This window comes from Zymoseptoria tritici, chromosome 10 (genome assembly GCF_000219625.1).
Source record: "Zymoseptoria tritici IPO323 chromosome 10, whole genome shotgun sequence".
Taxonomy (NCBI): Eukaryota; Fungi; Ascomycota; class Dothideomycetes; order Mycosphaerellales; family Mycosphaerellaceae; genus Zymoseptoria; species Zymoseptoria tritici.
In genome coordinates this window covers 204,612-224,637 of record NC_018209.1, presented here as the reverse complement: position 1 = coordinate 224,637, position 20,026 = coordinate 204,612, and the positions used below count along the sequence as shown (strand labels likewise).

General features: G+C 55.0%; 9 protein-coding genes across 9 annotated transcripts; 4 read left to right on the top strand and 5 right to left on the bottom strand.

Moving 5' to 3' along the window:
- Positions 1–430: 430 nt before the first annotated feature.
- MYCGRDRAFT_17853 (uncharacterized protein) lies at positions 431–934 on the top strand (the record flags this gene model as incomplete). Its single annotated transcript, XM_003849171.1, has 1 exon — positions 431–934. A coding segment is annotated over one exon (504 nt), but the record flags the coding sequence as incomplete, so codon positions are not given.
- A 638-nt stretch (positions 935–1,572) lies between these two features.
- MYCGRDRAFT_96055 (uncharacterized protein) lies at positions 1,573–2,388 on the top strand (the record flags this gene model as incomplete). Its single annotated transcript, XM_003849172.1, has 1 exon — positions 1,573–2,388. One exon carries the CDS (start codon positions 1,573–1,575, stop codon positions 2,386–2,388), a length of 816 nt encoding a protein of 271 aa, XP_003849220.1.
- Positions 2,389–3,143: 755 nt separating this feature from the next.
- On the top strand, positions 3,144–4,681 carry MYCGRDRAFT_49129 (uncharacterized protein; the record flags this gene model as incomplete). The annotated part of the gene is made up of 3 exons (XM_003849173.1): positions 3,144–3,666; positions 3,726–4,257; positions 4,423–4,681. The coding sequence occupies 3 exons, from the start codon at positions 3,144–3,146 to the stop codon at positions 4,679–4,681; spliced, it is 1,314 nt and encodes a 437-aa protein (XP_003849221.1).
- A 1,102-nt stretch (positions 4,682–5,783) lies between these two features.
- On the bottom strand, positions 5,784–8,756 carry MYCGRDRAFT_76044 (uncharacterized protein; the record flags this gene model as incomplete). Its single annotated transcript, XM_003848722.1, has 2 exons — positions 5,784–7,121; positions 7,201–8,756. Coding segments are annotated over 2 exons (2,560 nt in total), but the record flags the coding sequence as incomplete, so codon positions are not given.
- A 502-nt stretch (positions 8,757–9,258) lies between these two features.
- On the bottom strand, positions 9,259–11,856 carry MYCGRDRAFT_96052 (uncharacterized protein; the record flags this gene model as incomplete). Its single annotated transcript, XM_003848721.1, has 1 exon — positions 9,259–11,856. The coding sequence occupies one exon, from the start codon at positions 11,854–11,856 to the stop codon at positions 9,259–9,261; it is 2,598 nt and encodes an 865-aa protein (XP_003848769.1).
- A 707-nt stretch (positions 11,857–12,563) lies between these two features.
- MYCGRDRAFT_62864 (small GTP-binding protein) lies at positions 12,564–14,103 on the bottom strand (the record flags this gene model as incomplete). The annotated part of the gene is made up of 4 exons (XM_003848720.1): positions 12,564–13,071; positions 13,127–13,354; positions 13,410–13,581; positions 13,952–14,103. The coding sequence occupies 4 exons, from the start codon at positions 13,960–13,962 to the stop codon at positions 12,877–12,879; spliced, it is 606 nt and encodes a 201-aa protein (XP_003848768.1).
- Positions 14,104–14,656: 553 nt separating this feature from the next.
- MYCGRDRAFT_105851 (uncharacterized protein) lies at positions 14,657–16,239 on the bottom strand (the record flags this gene model as incomplete). Its single annotated transcript, XM_003848719.1, has 4 exons — positions 14,657–15,518; positions 15,578–15,755; positions 15,865–15,885; positions 15,949–16,239. The coding sequence occupies 4 exons, from the start codon at positions 16,008–16,010 to the stop codon at positions 14,658–14,660; spliced, it is 1,122 nt and encodes a 373-aa protein (XP_003848767.1).
- A 461-nt stretch (positions 16,240–16,700) lies between these two features.
- MYCGRDRAFT_76039 (alpha tubulin) lies at positions 16,701–18,688 on the bottom strand (the record flags this gene model as incomplete). Its single annotated transcript, XM_003848718.1, has 5 exons — positions 16,701–18,066; positions 18,125–18,200; positions 18,257–18,283; positions 18,403–18,443; positions 18,546–18,688. The coding sequence occupies 5 exons, from the start codon at positions 18,568–18,570 to the stop codon at positions 16,883–16,885; spliced, it is 1,353 nt and encodes a 450-aa protein (XP_003848766.1).
- Positions 18,689–19,001: 313 nt separating this feature from the next.
- MYCGRDRAFT_30556 (uncharacterized protein) lies at positions 19,002–19,721 on the top strand (the record flags this gene model as incomplete). Its single annotated transcript, XM_003849174.1, has 2 exons — positions 19,002–19,271; positions 19,353–19,721. Coding segments are annotated over 2 exons (639 nt in total), but the record flags the coding sequence as incomplete, so codon positions are not given.
- Between the last annotated feature and the right edge of the window lie 305 nt (positions 19,722–20,026).

Genomic DNA, 20,026 nt, shown 5'->3' with positions numbered 1-20,026 from the left:
CACAGCCATCGCAGCACCCCCGAGACCTCGAGGGCGACCAAAGAAATGCACGTCTGACGAAGTGCGACCGCCTCCTCGACCGCGAGGCCGTCCCCGGAAGAATGCCATTGAGTCGGCTCCTGAGCCTGCCACAAGTCGAAAATGTACCGCACGGTCACTTCCCGAACAAGACGATGGCTCTCCAATAAAGGCCCAAGTACGGCTGCCGGTACGCAGCAGGACAGATCTAGCGGAGAAAAGCGCTGTGCATGACTCCGTCAGCTCGTTAAAGCTCAGGAAAGAGAAAGTCGTAGCTGTCAAGGGCCAAGATGTTGCTTCGGGAGACACCACGAAGGTCAGGCGAACGAGAAAGAGGCTTGGGACATCTCCGATTCAAGGAGCGATGCAACATGATCACGACCACCTGAGCGCACCTCGAATATCTCTTCTCGCACCTACTACAAACCACCACGATCTGGCCTCCTTCCTCGAGCACAGTCGCAACATCGATTCCAAAACCGGTACCACAGTCTACAGAGGGACACACTACGAGTACACAGTAATAGAATTTCTCAGGACATACAACTTCACTCTTCGAAGGACGGGACGGTCCAACGATTTGGGTATCGACCTCCTAGGCCAATGGCAATTACCGTCAGATCCGCAAGAGCTGAGAGTTCTGGTCCAGTGCAAGGCTTCCAAACCCAGACCGGCGATGGTTCGCGAGCTGGAAGGCGCATACGTCGGCGCTCCAGCAGGCTGGAGAGGCGCTGATGTGATGGCTCTGCTGATCACGCGAGACCCAGCCACGCTCGGCGTCAGAAATGCTCTTCAACGCAGCCGTTTGCCGATGGGATTTGCCCAGATCACGGAGAATGGTGCGATGCGGCAGTTCATGTGGAACCATGCTGCCCAGGAAGCTCGCCTTACCGGCATGTCGGTGACGAACGAATACAGACGAGGGTCGTCTCCATCAAGCTCAGATTCAAGTGATAGTGGTGTGGAAAGTGCAGTGTCCCTGCAGTGGATGGGCAAACGATGGAATGATTCAGAGAATGTTAGCCAGACTTCGATTTAAGAAGAACGGCCCAGATCCAGCTAAGCCGGAGGAGATGCAGCACAAGGCTAACGGCATCTCTACCTCCTACCACCTCGTCAGCGAGAGAAGTTCTTGCTCTTTCATGCCTTTTGGTTTCGACTTGATATTCAGCTATCTGACCGCTTAGACTCGTGAGTTCGATGACGCTAACACTAGCGCAGCAATGTGTATCCGTTCATGCCTAACTCGTCCACGACTTCAAACCACGCTTAACCTTACAACGACCAGAAAATGAAGAAGGCATGCGGTCTGCACTTGTGACTCATGACTTTGGCACCGATGCTGAATTCTGCCAGAAAATAAGCATAACCATCAGCATGTCGAAGCTCCATGCAGCATCTCACCAATGACGGCTCGACACAACTCCCGACGAACATTTTCCGCATTCTCGCAAAGGCAAAATCAAGTATCGGCGGCCGCGAAGCGGAAGGTGGCACCATTGCGTCGATCGATTTTCACCACGATCCGCGAACGAGTATTCGCGCAAACACGACATGGCGACCAAGTTCACACTCTTCCCACAGCTCATCACGGAGCTGCGCTTGATGATCTTCCAGATGGCTTTACCCACACCTCTCGGCAGAGCGCTCTACCCATTCAGGAAGGGGTGCTGGGTCTTGGAAGACCTAGGCTTGCAACTCGACCCAAATGGAGAAGACTTGGATCTGCGATTCGACCCCGGCCTGCTGAAGGAGCTGCACATAATGCTACCTCTGTTCCATGTGAACCGCGAGGCTCGCGACGTTGCAAGCAAGTATATTCGGATGCACAAGCTGGTCACCCGGCAAGGCAGTGCCGGGGCAGGATATTTCCGTCGCTTCGATCCTAAGACCGATATCATGTTTCTGCCGGCAACCCACATCGACGCCTTCGTCAGTGAACATCAGACCTTGCTGCATGAGGATCCGGAGATGGAAGGTCGCTACGTGGGCACTTCTTTCCCAATCCTTAAACGGCTTGCGATCACCGTAGCCGGCTTTGAGGCGTTCAGAGGGGATCTGCTAGAAGAGTTTTTCGAATACGTTGGTCCTGTGAGCACAATATGTATCGTCGAGCTTCCTTCCAACAGCACATTCACGCTTGAGGAGGTCGAAGATGGCAGCGCATTGCAGTCCCTAGAGCTTGCGGAGGCTCCACGTGCTCGATACTCGTGGAACAGCGGTGAGCGTCGATGGGAGTACTCGGGCGATCCTGAGATGCTCCAACGGATGAGAGACCTTGTTGATGGGCTTGATGCTCCAACGTCTGCCACGAGCGATTTCAACTTAGAGGTGCAGATGATTCATTTGATCGAGGCTGGGAAGTCTTGATACCAAATCATTTGTGCTCAGCACTTTGCCATGCAGAGACGAAGAGGCTGCACCAGGATGCCGCTGGCTGCTACAGGGAACGAAGAACTGGTGAAGACAGTGCGTTGGTCGAAACTTGTCCCTGTTCCTTCTGCACCTTGGAGATCAAGCCCAATACCCTTCCCAGCTTCACTGGTGCAGTCAACGCTACAGAGAATTCCACATCTCAATGATCCCGCTTGAATGGCCTCATCAGCAACATATTCGAGAAGCGTTAGGGTTAGGGTTATGCTAGTTGTACTGCTGACCCCGCCGAGGTCGCTTCCCCAGAAGGATCGGGAATAAAACGCGACACAACTCAAAGTGCACCTCCATCAACCCACCTTGCCACACCGACCAAGCACGAACGATCCCTCGCTCGCACGCAATCTTCATCACATGATGTCTACCGAGCGCATTTGAGCGCATCGCGGGGAACATCACCAGGGTAGTGCGTTGCAACGTGGTGCTTGTCCCGGTACCCGTCAGGACCCTTCGCAGTTCGCTATGGACAAGCTCGAGCACGCCATACGCACGCGGGACTACCATTGGCGATCACCCAGGGAGTGAGACTGGAATCTGGGAGAGCTAATGAATGCCGTGAGAAGGCATCATAAAGCTTAAGATTGGCTGCACATGGCCAGCTGCAGAATATAAGCGTGAGTTGCACGGGTTGGTATTTTCTGACATCTTCCTGCTTTCCCTCATCTGAAGAAGAAAGAACATCATCAAACATCATGTCGAATCAAGTCAAGGGTCGTCAATACACAGATCCAGCAGTGTACTCTGCTGAGCACAAGGCATTCGAGGAGGCCGGACTTCCGACCACTCAAGCCGGATGGATCCAACGAGCCAAGGACGTCGCTGAGATACTCGGCCGGGATGCCGCTCAACGAGACATCGAGAACAAGTCACCACAAGCCGAGGTGTCACTCCTCAAGTCCTCCGGTCTGCTGAAGGTCCTGGGACCCAAGAAGTATGGTGGCGGCGAGCAGAGCTGGGAGGTCGGCTACAGAGTGATCCGCGAGGTCGCAAAGACTGACGGATCTCTGGGCATGCTGCTCGGATATCACTTGCTGTGGTCCACCACTGCCAACGCCGTCGGTACGGACGAACAGCAGGACAGCGTACAGCAGGCCATCATCAGCAACAACTACTTCGTGGGTGGAGCCGTCAACCCTCGCGACAGCGACCTGAACATAACCTCCGAAGGCGACGAGATCGTGTTCAACGGAGCCAAGAACTTCAATACTGGAGGAGGTATGTATCAACATCCGTTCAACGATTGAATGATCCAATGCTGACTACGTTGTTCACAGTGGTCTCGGATCTCACCGTTCTCGAAGGTGTTTTGGAGGGTACTGAAGACCACATCTTCACCCTCGTCAAGACCGATCAGGCCGGCATTCAATTCGCTCACAACTGGGACAGTGTCGGTCTCCGCCTGACAGAGTCCGGCAGCGTCAAGATCACCAACGTTCGCGCTCCTTGGGGCGATGCTCTCGGCTGGGACCCGGAGACGAAGAGGCCCATCCCGTCCGTTCTCGGAATTCCCTTCGCCAGCCTGCTGCTACCGACCATTCAGCTCGTCTTCAGCAACTTCTACCTCGGAATTGCTCAGGGTGCTTTGGCCGCTGCTTCGGAGTACACTCTCAAGTCCACTCGTGCCTGGCCTTTCGGCGGTGACAACAAGGACAAGGCCATTGACGAGTTCTACATCCTCCAGCGATACGGCGAGTTCCGCGCTCACCTCGCCGCAGCGGATGCCTTGACCGACCGTGCTGGTGCCGAGATCGCAAACCTCTACCGTGAGGGCGGTCAGTACGGCTCCGTTGTCGGCGACGAGCGTCTGTTGAAAGACAACGTCAACGCCAACTACGTCCAGCCATACCCACAAGACATCAGCAAGACCAATCCACCATACACGCTTTCCACGCCCGCCACTTTCCAGAACCTCGGCGCAGAAAAGCAAACCAACGGTCACACCAACGGCTCTGCGCCCAACAACCGCGCCAGTATCACCGCCCAGCGCCGTGGTGAAGTCGCCGCCTTCGTGGCGCACGCCAAAGTCGTCACCACCGACACCGGCTTGACCGTGACTTCGGGCATCTTCGAGATGCTGGGAGCCCGCGCCACCGGGAAGAAGTACGGCTTCGACCGCTACTGGCGCGACATTCGCACGCACAGCTTGCACGACCCCGTGGCGTACAAGAAGCGCGAGGTCGGACGCTGGCAGCTGTTGGGGGAAATTCCGGAGCCCACATGGTATACCTAGACGGCTGTGTGGGCATGCTGGACACGCATGAGTGTGGCTGGACAACGGGAGCAGGTTCGCCGTGCAATATGTGTTGGCTGATGAGGAGTTTGCGGGATTTGGAACGAGTGCGTTGTGAGAGTAGCATGCTTTTGGACTGAATGCGAAATTCGGTTGTCGTCCTCATATCTCGTTTGTAAGATTGCGTGCTGTGCATCGGCTGGTCAATGGTGCGATTGAGCTCTCCGAAGCTTCTGCATCACCGAGTAACCATCTCCTTGGACGCCTCCGTGCTTATACTCGTATCACGATTCACCCTGGACCAGCAGGACAACGTTGATAGCGCATACTGACTGATGCCCATCTTCTACCCGTACAATCAAGCGGAGCCCAGACAGGCCCAGGCCTTGTACTTGAGCAGGAAGATCGCGCAGGTGGAACGAGATGAGTTTCCATTGTGTTCATTCACGTCACTATCTTATGTAAGTGGATCCTTCCCATTTCTCACCCATCCCATCTCCGCCAACTCTTGACCGACCTCAAGTTACCAGAAGCAAAGTACAACTCAAGCAAAAATCACCGACATGCACGATTCGCCCAGCCTTGCGTCCGGAGGGGAATTTGGTCTCTCGAATAATCGTGCCGCTTGTACTTTCGCACCGCTCCAGCATCGAGACTTCGACTCCACAATGGTGACTTGGGGATCTCGGATCGCGTCTCCAAAATTAGGAGCACAGCACCCGTCGATCAGATTGCCTGAAAACCCCAATGTGTAAGCCCAGCTCAAAGCGACGTACGTTATCATGCGGTGGAGCCTGCTTACTTGTTGCAATGGAATGTGATCCCATCACACCAATCAGGGGGCGCCTCTGGTCCTCCGCGACACTGGCCCGCCTCGGCCTTGTAGCATTTTGAGCCTACACGCTTGCCGTCGCAGACCGAGCTCGCCAAGGCTGGGATGGTTAAGGCCAGCGCGAGGGCGATGAGCGAAGTGCAGTGCATGATGTCTTGTGTGTGTGGGAATTGTATTTCGGAGTGTCGAAGTGGAGTGTCGAAGTCAGGCTGTAGGAAGCTGACGAGGTAGACTTTCGGGTTTGATGTGAGGGAACGGGAAGGAGAGCGCTGACAGCGAAGCAAGAGTTTTATGTAGGCTCAAGGTCAGTTGCCTCTTGTCCTGCCCTGACCCGGTCGAACGCAGATCAGCCATGATACGTACCGTCTTCGTCTATGCAATCGGGAAGTCGAGACATCGTTATACAATTGAAGTGCTCGACGTAGTTGAAAAGTGATTGTCCCCATAGCATCTTCGACGACCGGCCGCTCCTGGATGATATCGTGTCGTATTGCTCCCGGTTCCCACACCTAACTCCCTTGTTCCGTGAATCCCAGCCATCGCTATTAATAACGCCAATCGCATCATGAATTCATCAAGCCGTAATCCAGTGATTTAGTCAACATTAGCTTCCAACGCCTCCACCATGCTCCAAGACCTCCGCCTTCTCCAGCTTGGGAATAGCCCTGCTCAGCAGAGCTCTCAACTCTGGCGAGATAACCTGTGCCGGCTCAGACTTGTCCGCTCCAATACCAGCAGCAACATGGTCTCCGACAGTCCTTTCTCTGCCAGAGGTGTTGGCCACGCCAGACGTTGGTTTACCACTCGCTCCACCTGAGTTGCTCCCAGCTCTAGGCTTGCCATCGCTTCCTGGTTTTGACTGTCCAGGGCTCGTGGGTGGTTGTGGTAACCGCAGCCTCGCCACTGGAGTAGCGGGAAAATTGCTCTTCTTGTCGATCGCCTCCACCACTCTTTGAAACCTTCTGAATAGTGCTTCCGCTCTGACGACTGTGCTCTGTAGATCGATACGTCCGCTGAGCTCGTTCACATACTTCAGCACCTCGTCGAAACCTTTCAGATGTCCCATGATGACATCTCGATGCTTCTCCAGAATCGCTGCAGCGAAAAACAAGTGGAAGTTGGCGCTCAGGTAGTCCGTCCAAAGACCCTCCCATAGACGGAGGATGTCTTCAAATTCGAACTCGCGCTTGAACCATACGAGGAGCATACGGAAGAAGAAGAAGAAGTTCGTACTGTCGACTTTGGCGAGGTGTTCGTAAAGCTTTGGATCGAGGAGTTGGACGAGTTGATCGAGAGTGGTAAGCTGGAGACGCATGCCGCTTTGATCACGGAGGAAGTTGCGTTCCATGCGCTCCATGAACTTGGTAAAGCCCCAGAAAGCGACCGCATCGTCCTGTTGAATCGCATATATAGGCGCAAGCAAGTCGGACATGCCTTGCACGTAGCCGAGATCGCGGTTGTGTTCGTTGTAGGTGAGCAGCATGTCTTTCATCTGTTCGAGGTGGACGTTCGTCCCTGACTCTGCGAATGGCGAGTCCGGATCTGGATGCGGAATGTCTTCGCCTGCGAAGATCGGGATGTGACGATCCGTGCGATGGACGTCTTTCTCTATTTGGCCATGGATGGCGCGGTCAGTGGGTGCATTAGTGGGAAGGCAGCAGGTGTGCCGAGAACGAAGAAGACTTACCGATACGCATCTTCTGCTCTTTCCACCATTCCCTTTCCTCTAATGTGCCGGTCTCATCGACAAGTCGCTCCCACCACGCACCCTTGAGACGAATGTACTCGTCGCGTAGACTGTTCATTTGTGCGTGGCGCTCCTCTTTCGTGCTATCCCACTCGTAAACGCCAAGCAGGAAAAGCCAGGCCTCCTTGCGGACTCCGTCGTCAGGTGAAAGACCACCATGAAAGACGCGCTCCTTGACCTCATCAGAAGTCTTCTCCAGTCGTCCAGTGCGAGCGTTGAAGAAGCTGTTCCACTCTTTCATCGTGACTGGCTTTCTCTTATCCGCCAGGCTCATGCCGTTGAGGTCAACATCTAGAATCTCAAACTGTCCCACCTCGCTCTCTTCCATCTCGAGCACATCCTTCGCGGTCCAGATGCGTTGATTTCGCTCCCTCTCGGACTGTTCTGCAATGCCCATGGCCCATCGGGCGAGGTATAGTCGGGCAGAGTCGAACTCGTCCGACACGGTCTGGACTTGGGGGTTCTGCATCAATCTCCGCACTTGTGGTGGCAAGTTCTTATTCTCAGCCACGGCTTGTGCCGTTCGCCGTGTGAATGTGGTGACCTGTGCCATTGTTTCAAGAAAGCTCCACCGCGCCTGCTTGAGGGCGGACATGACTGGGTCTCCTTTGCCGTCCTTTCCCTGCTTCTTTTGCGACGGGTCATCCTTGTGTTTCCCCTCAAGCACATTCTTTACTTTATCCTGGGTCGGCTTCCCACCACTTCCAAACGCCAACTTATCCGCATCGTTGGGTTCGATCATGTAAATACTAGGCTCTTGCACCGACCTCTCGACATTCACATATCTCTTCAACCATTCCAGCAACTGGTCGCCTCCCCAGAACATCCCACCACCCTCACTGCTGATACTGAAGTTCTCACGTTGCAACTTCTTCCGATGAGCAATCGTCGACTGACATTCCGAGTCGTGGAAGAACAACGCCGGAAAGCTGTCTCCGGCGCGAGAGTTGATGACGATGCTGCCAAACCACCAGCCAGAGCTAGGTGGACGAACGAGAATGCTGAAGATGTCGCTGATAGGAATAGCAAAGGCGTAAGTTCCCAGACTCGAGCTGTGCGTGGTCACCACAGGCGGACGGGTAACAAGATGTGTCTTCGCTGGTGGTGCATCGTCATCGATGCCTGCGAGTTCGATCTTATTGTATGTATCTCGCGACTCGCCAAGGCCACTCTCGGGAACCCATGCTAGTAACAGATCGGAGCGTGGTCGTGATCGTGAACTGCTCGCGCCAGGAGATGTGGGTGCATCGCTTTCGGAGGGCTTCTGTTGGACCAGAGCAATGTATCCCGCTAGATTGTCCTTTGCACTCGGTGTTGGATGTTGGTAGACCTTGCTCTTGCAGTATAGCAGCTTGACGCCTTTGCCTGACCTGCTGTGCCGAACAGTACTATATTCGCTCTCTTCCTCGTCAGACATGTCGTAGAAGCTCGCGGTGGGGGATGGAGGACTGTGAGCGGTGCTGGCAGTGTCCAGCGGCGGCGGAGTGGAGGGCATGGTGATGTGTGGAATGTGTGCGGCCTCAGAAGGGAGCAGTCGGATCGTAGGATCTGGATCGCGGTCGAATCACATGTCAAGATGGTCCAAGGTGGTGGTATCGCAGGCGAGGGCGGGAGCATCGCCTCTCTTTGTAGAATGCCATGACCCCGCGGTCCTGGAAGTCATGCGCCACACATGACGAACAAGGGACTTTTTGGGGGCCAAATTGGAGGCTGCCGCTTTTCGACTGTACTTCTGCTTCCACTCACGCTACATCATTGTATGCTGCGAAGTCCGACGTGCTGAGCGTAGTCCATTGCGCAGATGGAGGAACGCAATGTCATTCCAACTTCGGCCAGAAACGCCTGTACGACACGTAGTCTATGCTCCTTACGTACAGCACCATTGCCTTGATGCACCCCTTTACGCTAGACGACAGAGCAAGCCCGAAACCCTCACGCCACAAACTTGCAAGCATAATGCCACCGTTCCCATCTCATCTTTCCTTTCATTCCGTACGCTCACTGAGAGCAATCCTCACACGTCCACGTTGCGTCCGGCCGCCGGTCCATAATCAGGCAGGCCAAGTGAAAGTTTCTGGAGCATGAAGCGTTTCCACATGAGAAGGCGCCTCTCATAGCTTCAACTTCAACTCCGCAAATGCATTCCTTCTTCTTCGCACCAGCTTTCTTGCCATCTTTGGAAGTCTCCAGTAGTCCTCTAGCCTGCTCAGTGCTAAGATTCCGGCTCCGTTCCAACCCTTTTTCGAACGACGCTTTGTCGCGTAGCTCAAAGAGTATCAAACCTGACGCCTTCGCAGTCAATACTTTGTGGTCCGATAGCGCCGAGATTAGATCGTTCTGGTGGGCGATTGGGTGGTATGTCTTCGTATTGACGACAGTGCAGACGATGTGATCCGTGTCGCGTCTGAACCCCAGGTCTTGTTCCAGGAGCTGAACCAGCCGTCCGTAATCTAGATCCCGGGGCCGTATATCGTCCCGCTCCCGATCGTCACCGTCGCGAAGAAGATCTGTGATGTGAAAGAGTTTGTGCGAATTTGCGCTGCCAGGCCTCGCGCACAAAATTTTCCGAGAACCCAGAGGTTTCATCTTTGCCTTGCGAGAAGCCGGCGGAGGCGAAGTGACGCCAAGCTGTTCGCCAATAGCTCTTCGGTCAGAATCACTCTCTCCCTGGTCCTTGTGTGCTCCGTTCATTTGCGGGACATCTTCGCCGGGGCTAGTGACCAGTTCCAAGCAGTATCTGACCGTGTCCGCGTTCACAATCTTCTTCGATTCGAGTTGCCGAAGCTTTCTCTCAAACTCGTCCCTCCAACTTCCAGTGCCCAGCCGCGCCTTGAACTTCCTGGTGAAGCGCACAACCGCATCTCTCGTGAAGGAGTCGGAAAGCGGCGTCTCCTCGTCGAGATGCGTATTAAACAACTCGTTGAAGTCTCGCGCTACTTGTGACACGCCCAGTTGAGTCTGATCTCTTCGCTGGCTCTGCAACACCCACGACGTGTCGGCTTCGTCCTCGCTATCGCTGATCTCGGTCCCGGGAGCAATTCGCTGTTTCGAGATGGTCCGGTAGAATGAGATGCCTTCCACTTCAGGCACTGGATGTCTCTTGCGCTGGTAAGGGGTCAAATCTACGACATCTTCAGGTGCGGTGATTTTCCTCTTGCGGCTCTCCATTGCCAGTGCTTGGAGCAAAGGCTGGGCAAGCGGCTTGTCTTTCCTCCCGAGCATTTTGGTGCTCTTTGGATGTCGTGGGGTGTTGTGCACCGATTTGCTGCTTTTCGGAGCAGGAAGCACCCATTCCTGATCACCTTGCAAGTGAGCCTTGAGGTTGAAAGCCGACTTGGGAGCTACCCATTCGATTTCGTCTCCGTGGATTTCCTCCACATCATTCTGAGTAGGTACTGCATCACCAACCTCGACTCTCACCAGCAGCAGACTGTCGGTCGAGTACTCGTAGTCGATAGTCCACTTGAGGTGATCATGATTGGTCAGATAATGCAGCATCAGCCGCTCAGGGCTGGAGTGCTCGATGTCGCGTTGACAGAGTATGCACTTCAGCCCGACCATGACCGCCCCGCGCGTAACGAAATTTATTGTCGTGAGGTAGTGGACTTGCATCTTTGGCCGGCTGCTCTCGAGGTCGTCAGACACGCTTGGAGTCGGTAGCTGCCGCGCTTCACCCCTCAAACGTAGCGCTCTGTTGTATCTGGATGTGGGCAAGTTCTTGCTGTGAAACATGCTGGCCTCGACGCCATATTGCATGTTAGGGCTCCGTTCCTCATGTGCGCGCTTGAGCTTCATTAGGTGTCCTGGCGATGGAACGTTCGGGAGAGCGTCCCATGAACAGGTCAACATCGCATCAATTACGGATGCAAACTGGTAGGTGGAAACGTTGCGGGGTTCCAGTTGACTCAGAAGCTCTGCCGCGTCTTCAGAGGTTTGACATCTGATCCCGAATCTCATGGAATGTCCGTCATTGTCAGCTGCGCGCGTGCGCTTAGTGCCGCCGTCGTTGTCGTACACAGCTTCGGCCTTGAGCTTGTCTATTCTGATCTCGAATGGTTCTTCCAAGGCGATTTCAAACTCCGGCGGACGTCCTTTGAGCTCGTGCCGCGTTATTTGCGCATCGCGCAATTCATAGTATACTATGCTTTGAGCGTCGGATCGATGCGCAATCTTCACAAACACTTGGCACCATACTCTCCATACATCAGAAGCCGGTAGCCAGGGAGGTCGATCAGCGGCATACGCGCCAGACAACACATCCTGACGAGTCGCGTTCCGATCACTGCCGCCGTGGCTCCCGTCACGGAAAGCGACCAGACGAAGGTGGTCGATGCGAATCGTTTCTCTGTTCTTCATCATGCGGCGTAAAATTTCCTCGGCGTACAAATCCCACTTGGAAGTTCGTGGCTCGTGGTCGATTGCGCTCTGACTTGTCGGAGCATGTCCTCGCTCTAGCTGAAGTAGGTGTTCGTGCTGATCCAGAACAACCCTCAAATTTCGGCGCAGAAATCCAGGCTGTGACCGAGATCTGCGGTCCAGTTCGTCGTGAAGATTTAATCGTGCAATGAATATTTTGTGTCTGTCTTCAGCGTTCATAATAGTGGCAAGCCGCTTGGAAAATGAGTTGAGGCGTGCGGGGAATGTGGCACTTCAGGATTGTATCGATAATGGGATGTGAGCATTGTGAGATTTAAGCCCAGGCGAAAGGGAAGATTGGAGGCCTGTTGATCGTCGCCGCTGTCCGGAAGGATATTTGATGTTACCAGCCGCGGCGGCCAATCTGTCGCTCAGGCGGACCTCATGCGGTGGAGTTGTTGATGTTCCAGAGAGGGGATCGTCTGCTATTGTGACGCGTAGCGGACTTTTGACCTGAGGATGTGTATGCCACGCAGCACCTGGTATGATCGGGCGTGATCTGGGAGGCCAATGCGAATCTTCCAGTGTGCTTCTCGATCGAATATGATGTCAATGCTGCAGCTGTGTCTTAACGTGTCGTCTCAACGAAGTTGCATGGTTGCTTTCGCGCCTTCCAATAGACGTTCCACGGTTGCTGGCGCAAGCGCAAGCGCGAATTCCGGCTGGAGCGGGCCGTCGCCAATTATATTCGACCTTGGCTGGAAACGAGAGACTTGAAACCAACAAGAAGGAACACAGTGGGAGGATCTCTATGAAGTATTGCCACGTAACCAGTCGTGAAATTGCCGAGTGTCATGGAGTCGTGCGTGCGTGGCTGGCTGCTGCCAAAATCGATCAAAATCACAAACGATAATCCCTGAGAACACTTGTTCCACTCTGTGTGTTTTCCCATAGATACTAGACGCCTATTGAACGCCACTGGCTATGGAGCGTTGATGCTGCATCGCCCTCCACTCTCTTCGATGCACCTTCAACTCAGCATCTGCACCTCAATGATGCGATATCATCCCGTAGAAAGGAAGAGCAGCGCATCGTCCACATTGTAACGCAGGCCTCGTACCCACAGGCAATCATCTAACCCGAAAGCAAGCACTCTAGCATGCAAGGAACGCCCTCAAAGCATCCATTCAAATCGTTCCCGATTACCTCGCACCGATCCAACCTAGCCCCGACGTGATAAACATTGCTCGATCTCCCCGCTTAACAGCAGCCTCCGGCGCTTCCGGACTGCACGTTCGATCCCTGGCCGACCTGGACTGTGGGCTTGTTGTTGACGGTGGTGTTGCCCATGCGCTCCTTGATCTGGCGAGCCATGGTGAGGAAAGCCTGCTCGACGTTGTTGGCGTTCTTTGCGGATGTCTCGAGGAATGGGATGCCCAGGCTATCGGCGAACTCCTGCAGATCCTGTCAGCGACGAGTTTTATGGGCTCTGACTCTTGGCTCAACAAACCTTAGCAACGGTGTACTCCACGACCTTCTTGTCGGCCATATCGCTCTTGTTGCCCACAAGGAGCTTGTTCACGCCCTCCGTAGCGTAGCGGTCAATCTCCTGCAGCCACTGCTTGACGTTGTTGAACGAGTCCATGTCGGTGACATCGTAGACAACGCAGATGCCGTGAGCACCACGGTAGTATGATGATGTGATGGTGCGGAAACGCTCCTGGCCAGCGGTGTCCCACTACTCTTGCTATTAGCCCTATGTTTCCCCCGTCGTGCTCTTTCCAACAACGTACGATTTGAAGCTTGACGGTCTTGCCATCGAGCTCGATGGTGCGAATCTTGAAGTCGACGCCGATGGTGGAGATGTAGGACTCGGTGTAGGTGTCGTCGGCAAATCGGAGGAGAAGGCAAGACTTTCCGACACCGGAGTCACCGATGAGGAGGAGCTTGAAGAGGTAGTCGTATCTGAAAGCGTAGTTGTGTTAGTTATTGTGTCCCACTGTTCCCATTTCAGTGGCCTCCCCAGGTCGCTGGTCTGCGCGGGCAGAGCTCGCTGGCAACGAGCAGTCCATCCCGGCTGTCCTGGGCGGTGTGGCGTTGTTGGACCTCGATCTTTTCCGGTGAAACTCGTTGGACCGATCAGAGTTGGCGCAGATAGCGTATTGTCCGCGCTGCGTCTCCTGGACTGTCGATGAATCCAAGGTCCAGTCCTGTGATGCTCTGGGGGGAACAGAAGAAGGGAGATACACTGTTCACACATCGAGTCAGCGCGCTCCTCCTCCGCCCCCCTCGCTGCGCGCAGAGGGCACTCCTAGGTGGTTTGTGCACTGACTACTCTGGGTTCATGATTGCGGAAAGCTGGTGGTTGAGGCGAGAGCCAGAGGACAGTAGTCGCGCGCGAGTTCAGATATCAGTATGTCGGAGTCGAGTTGATCGGCGCTGTCGGTGGATGAAGGGTCGGAGGATGGTGGTTTGTTGATGTGGGGTGAGGTGGTCGTGGTCAGAGAGATAGTTGTTTCGGACCAAGGCGCTGCGCTGGTGAGCCTCTTGCGCCGTTGCTGCTAGCGCCGGGCCGTGCCTTCCAGTCTTCCAGATGACCTGAATCACCTCCACTACAAGGACAAAGGGACAAACAATTCGTCACGCTGACAAGCAAAGATGATCGATGAGACTGGGCGCCACGAAGCAGGCAGATGAATCGAGACTGATCGACATCATACTACTACTGCGGAGCTGCAAACATGAGAGATTGTGGCCAAGGGAGTCATGCTTCCCTGATGGCATCGCACACAAAGGCCGTGCTATATAGCGAGTTCGTGCCCAACGAGACCAATCACTGCCGCGAACCAGTTCCGTAAAGCTCCTTCGTTTTGCCAAGTACACAAGAGCGCCTTTTCTGCGCCGATCCGTCTTGAACTGATGCATTCCGTCGTCTACAAGCTGCGTGTTGCGTGAACGCCGGTAATTCCATGACACAATCCATCGCCATGCAAACAAGGCCGCAACTCGATCAACTTTCAGTGTCCACCTCATGCAGCACCTCATCTCCAACCCGGGTTCGGCGGCGGCTGCCCTCCATACCCTCCCTGCGGCTGTCCATAAGACTGGTATTGACTCTGCTGCTGTCCGTATCCTTGATCGTAGCTAGGCTGCCCACCATACCCGCCACTCTGAGGCTGTCCATATTGTCCCTGCGGCGGCGGAGGATACTGCCCGCCATATCCTCCCGGCTGTTGCTGCTGCCCATACTGTGCGTTGTGTGGAGTGTGCTGTTGGCTAGGAGGACCGCTGTAGCCGCCGGGTGGCTGGTTGTAGCCCTGTTGACCTTGTGGGTTGTAGGCTCCGCTTGAAGGACCAAAGTTGCCCTGCTGGGGAGCTCCGTATTGCGGCTGGTGACTGGGTTGCGCGTGACCACCGTGCTGTCCGTATGATCCGGGTGTTGACGAGCCGTGCGAGCCACCGTAGGACGCTCCTTGAGATCCTCCACCGTGCGCGCCGGCAGGTTGGTATGAAGCTGGTGGTGCTGATCCCTGGTATGTGCCGCCTGAAGACTGGTTCTGCGAGTAGCCGTAGGGATTTCCACCGCTGTGAGGCTTGCTCGTCTTGCCGCCGAGCAAGCTGCTAGCCATCGAGCCCAGCTGTCCAAGTCCTCCACCGCTGCTCGAATGTCCCGATGATCCATGCTGACCGCTTTGTCCACCATGCGAAGAGGACGATCCGCCCAAGAATGACTGGGCTATTCCACCGAGTCCCCCACCACCACTTGAGTGGCCTTGTTGTCCATGCTGTTGCGATCCGCCATGCGACGAAGACGATCCTCCTAGAAAGGATGATGCCAGACCTCCTAGACCACCACCTGAGCTTTGCTTGTTGCTGCCGAGCATTGAGTTCAATAATGAGCCCTGCCAAACCAGTCAGTCCACTGTTCCGCGTATCGCATCTGTACAAGCGTCCAACTCACTCCCAAGCTCCTATCTCCTTCTTGTCCATCGACACCTCTCGAGGTTTCACCGGGCACAGGGTAAGGGCTCTGGTTCGCGGGTGTGGTCCCAGGCGAGGGAACGTTTTGTGCTGCCATCGTCGGTGTTTCCCAAGTCGACTCGCCGGTGCTTATTTGGACAAAGTAGTATCGGCGCGATCTTTGTGATGAGGTCAGTGGTTGTTATCTCGTGGAAGTGCGGAGGAGTCGACAGCCAAGCTCTTATGAGAGAGGTAGCAATATTCACGCATGGAGGCGAAGCAACTTACTTTGCGTCGAACTGTGCAATCCTTCATCGACACCATTCACGTCAGTGCCAGTCGTATGCAGAGCTGATTTCGAAGAACACGCACCATCCAGGCGGCAACGAGGGCGGTGCATGGTCAGGTCCAGCATCAGGCGTGGTGGGGTCCATGTTGGTAGGACTTTCCAGAAACGCAGTCGTAACGATTCAAGAGCACAGCTGGAGTGTGGTAGGTATAGCACAGTTCCGTACAGAATGCGTCCTGTTGTTGTAATAATCTCGCAGACGCCCGCAATCTGTGGAAGGGAATTCTGGTTGACGATCGGTCGAGGCCCTCTGATCACCCGGTGGCGAGAGCAATTATGCACAGCCTCCTTTCAGTGGGAGACAGCGGTAAGAAGCTGCTGCCACTGGTGGAAGAGGAGGGACTGAACATCACTGGCGCAGCAAGCAAGCCGATACTGACCGAGTGTGTATTTAAAGTATCACAACCCCTGCAACCTCTGCGACTTGGTAGAGACCCTATCAATGGAGGTCAACCTCCACCGTCCGATAGTACGACCGAGCTGAAGAGGACTCCACTTGCAGCACGTCGACGTGGCCGACATGTCACGCATGATTGAGACAGCTGAACTGGGACCACTGATGGTGGCTGTGTGCGTGCGTAAGGTGTCAGTCGATACTCGCGTGAGGTAAGCACTTATTACGCGTAGCAATTGTGGTCATGAAGACATTCCAGACCCATTCGCGGGACCAGGAACATCATTGGATAAGTTAGCATCACCACATGGCTCGCACATCAAGTCTTAACACGTTGGGTGGTATTGGTGGTCGCTACCTTCAGCTCAAGGAAAAGCGCACAGATCATAAACAAACAACACTTCCTGATCAACTAGCATATACCCTCAGGTGTCCGACGCTTTTGCGCGCGTGGTTCGGGCTCTCGTCCAAAGATGCTCGGTTCATCGACTGCGCCAGACCAATGGACACTTGCTATTCTGCACTCAGGCTGCCCACAAGATCCTGTCCTCGTCCGTCGTCGCCTAGTACTCAGCCTCGCCGCCCTCATCACCCTCGGCGGAGTCGGCAGCGACCTCTTCGTAGTCGCGCTCAAGCGCAGCCAAGTCCTCGCGAGCCTCCGAGAATTCGCCCTCCTCCATGCCCTCGCCGACGTACCAGTGGACGAACGCACGCTTGCTGTACATGAGATCGAATTTGTGGGAAAGAGCGGACCAGGCCTCGGCGATGGCGGTGGTGTTGGAGAGCATGCACACGGCGCGGTTGACCTTGGCAAGATCGCCGTTGGGCACGTTCTGTGGTGGCTGGTAGCAGATACCAATCTTGAAGCCAGTTGGGCACCAGTCGACGAACTGGATGGTGCGCTTGGTCTTGAGGGTGGCAACAGCCTGGTGAACATCTTTGGGGACGACGTCTCCGCGGTAGAGCAGGCAAGTGGCCATGTACTTTCCATTGCGAGGATCGCACTTGACCATCTGGCTGTTTGGCTCGAAGCAGGACATGCTGATTTCCTGCACGCTGTTGGCCTCGTGGGCGGCCTTGGCAGCGGACACGATCGGGGCGTAGGCGACAAGCGGGAAGTGGATACGAGGGTACGGGACCAAGTTGGTCTGGAACTCGTTGAGATCGACGTTGAGGGAGCCGTCGAAGCGGAGAGAGGCGGTGATGGAGGAGACGACCTGAGCGATCAGGCGGTTGAGGTTCTCGTAGTTGGGACGCTCGATGCCAAGGTTGCGGCGGCAAATGTCGTAGATGGCCTCGTTGTCGACCATGAAGGAGCAGTCGCTGTGCTCGAGGGTGGTGTGCGTGGTGAGGATGGAGTTGTACGGCTCAACGACCGAGGTGGCGACCTGAGGTGCTGGGTACACGCAGAACTCAAGCTTGCACTTCTTGCCGTAGTCGACGGAAAGACGCTCCATCAGGAGGGCACCGAAACCGGAACCAGTGCCACCACCGAAGGAGTGGAAGACGAGGAAACCCTGGAGACCCGAGCAGTTGTCGGCGACGTGGCGGACCTTGTCCAACACCTGATCGATGAGCTCCTTGCCGACAGTGTAGTGTCCGCGAGCGTAATTGTTGGACGCATCCTCCTTGCCAGTGATCATCAATTCCGGGTGGAAAAGGCTGCGGTAGGTGCCGGTGCGGACTTCATCGACGACGTTTGGCTCGAGATCGGCGTAGATGGTGCGCGGCACGTACTTTCCGTTGCCTGAGTGGAATGTCAGCATGTGTTCGAGGTGGTGGCATTGGGTGATGCGGAATCGTACCGGTCTCTGAGAAGAAGGTGGAAAAGCCGTGGTCGTCCTCGGCGGCCTTGCGCTCCTCAGTGAGGTAACCATCGGGCTGTATCGCGTGTCAGTGTCCCATCACATGCCATTTCTTTTTCAGAGTGCGCGTACCTGAATGCCGTGCTCGAGGCAGTACAGCTATACCACAGTCATGTCAGTCTCAATGTCTCCATGTCCTCATCCTCAGGCAGCCGTGAATGCCACCCAATCTTTCTCTTTCATCGTGCGGTGTGGTATTCGCGAGCGGATGTACTGACCTCCCAGCAGGAGTTGGCGATCTGGCAACCGGCCTGGCCGACTATACGCGTCGAGTGTCAGCGAAAAGGTCACGAGTCAACGGTGGAGGGGATTGAGGCGGTCAGGGCGCGCCTTTAGGGGTTCATTGTAAACAGAAACGTACCGTTCAAGGAGATGACTTCACGCATGGCGATGGTGGTATGCGGATGTGAGTGATGTGCGGGTGTCTCTTGACGGTGTGGGCGTGTGGAAGTGTTGGTGGTGCGCGGATGGTTGGTGGTTTGGTCGAGCAAAGCCGATGGTGTTGGTTGTTTACGGGCGAGTTTCGTGAGTGGTGGGGACGAGGAAGGCACTTCAGGTAGTTCTAGTTCTAGGGTCCGTCACGTGGCCAATCACGAAGCTGCGATCGGCCCCACCGGAGACACACCACGAAGACCATCACTTTGCCTTCAGGTTGTAAACAGTAAAATATCAGGAGCTGAACAAGTGAGATTCATTTGGACGAGAGTGATCTCATGACTTCCGCCCTGAATATGAGTGACGGCTGATCAATGCTCCGTTCGTCCCGCCGTTGCTCTTCAGCACCACGACGATGAGGTCTCCTGCCTGCTGGACGACTGCACTGCTTGCGCTGCTCTTGACGGGAGCTCTGGGAAACACGGAAAAGACCATCTTCGTCGCGCCCGCTGCCATCATTCTCCCCAATGCTGGTCCTCGTCTGGCTGACCTGAAGCTTGACACTCTTTCGTCTTCATCATCCTCCCTGCAGAGGCCATTGTCCGTCGCATTTCCCTCCGAGGACGCACCTCAAGGTCGTGAATCGTGGTACCTACTGCAGGACCTGATTGAAGGACAAAGATACGAAGTGCGCGTTTGCTGGGCTGCTGTTGTATGTTCCTTCGTGGTCTCCTGTTGTCCTCTCAGGCAGCCATTCGCTGTACATCTCTCCTCAAACGACTGACCTTGATAGCAACCCACCGAATTCTGGCTCGACGTCTACAACATCACGCACGTCTTCGAAACCCCAAGATTGATCCAAAGTCTGGCAGAGTTTGCTGAAGAGCAAATACAGGCAGATCCACGCAAGGGATCAGTCGCACCTTCAGATTCTAGCAATCCCAACAGCAGTCTCTTGTTCCTTCACGTGCGAGCTGCCGCAGACTTCTTCTCTTCCAACAACACATTGATGCAACATCCGCCCAAAGTCAGCGTCGACATCATTCTTGACCCATATCTGGCCAACATCTTCCCTGCCTCCTTGCTTCCGACTGCCGCCTACATCGTCGTGCTTGCGGTTGGTGCTTGGTATCTCTCAGCCATCATCTGGCGTCGACTGCAGCCTGTGTCATCCGGAAAGCAACGTCGAGACTGAAGGCAGTCATGGCGAATACCGATGATTCAACGCAACACGCCAATGCAGGCCCTACGCATAGCAATGCTGCATCAGAACAAGAGTCCAACCAGAATTCCGATCCGACTGAAAGTGGAAGCTCTGACGGTCGACCAACCACAGCCACACCAACAGCACGGCGACCGCGGCATCCCTTCTACTCGCTGCCCTCTGAGCTTATCCTCGATATCGTGGACCTCCTCCCAGCCGATGGCTTCATCAACTTCGCTTTCGCGAACTACCCGCTGCTGCAC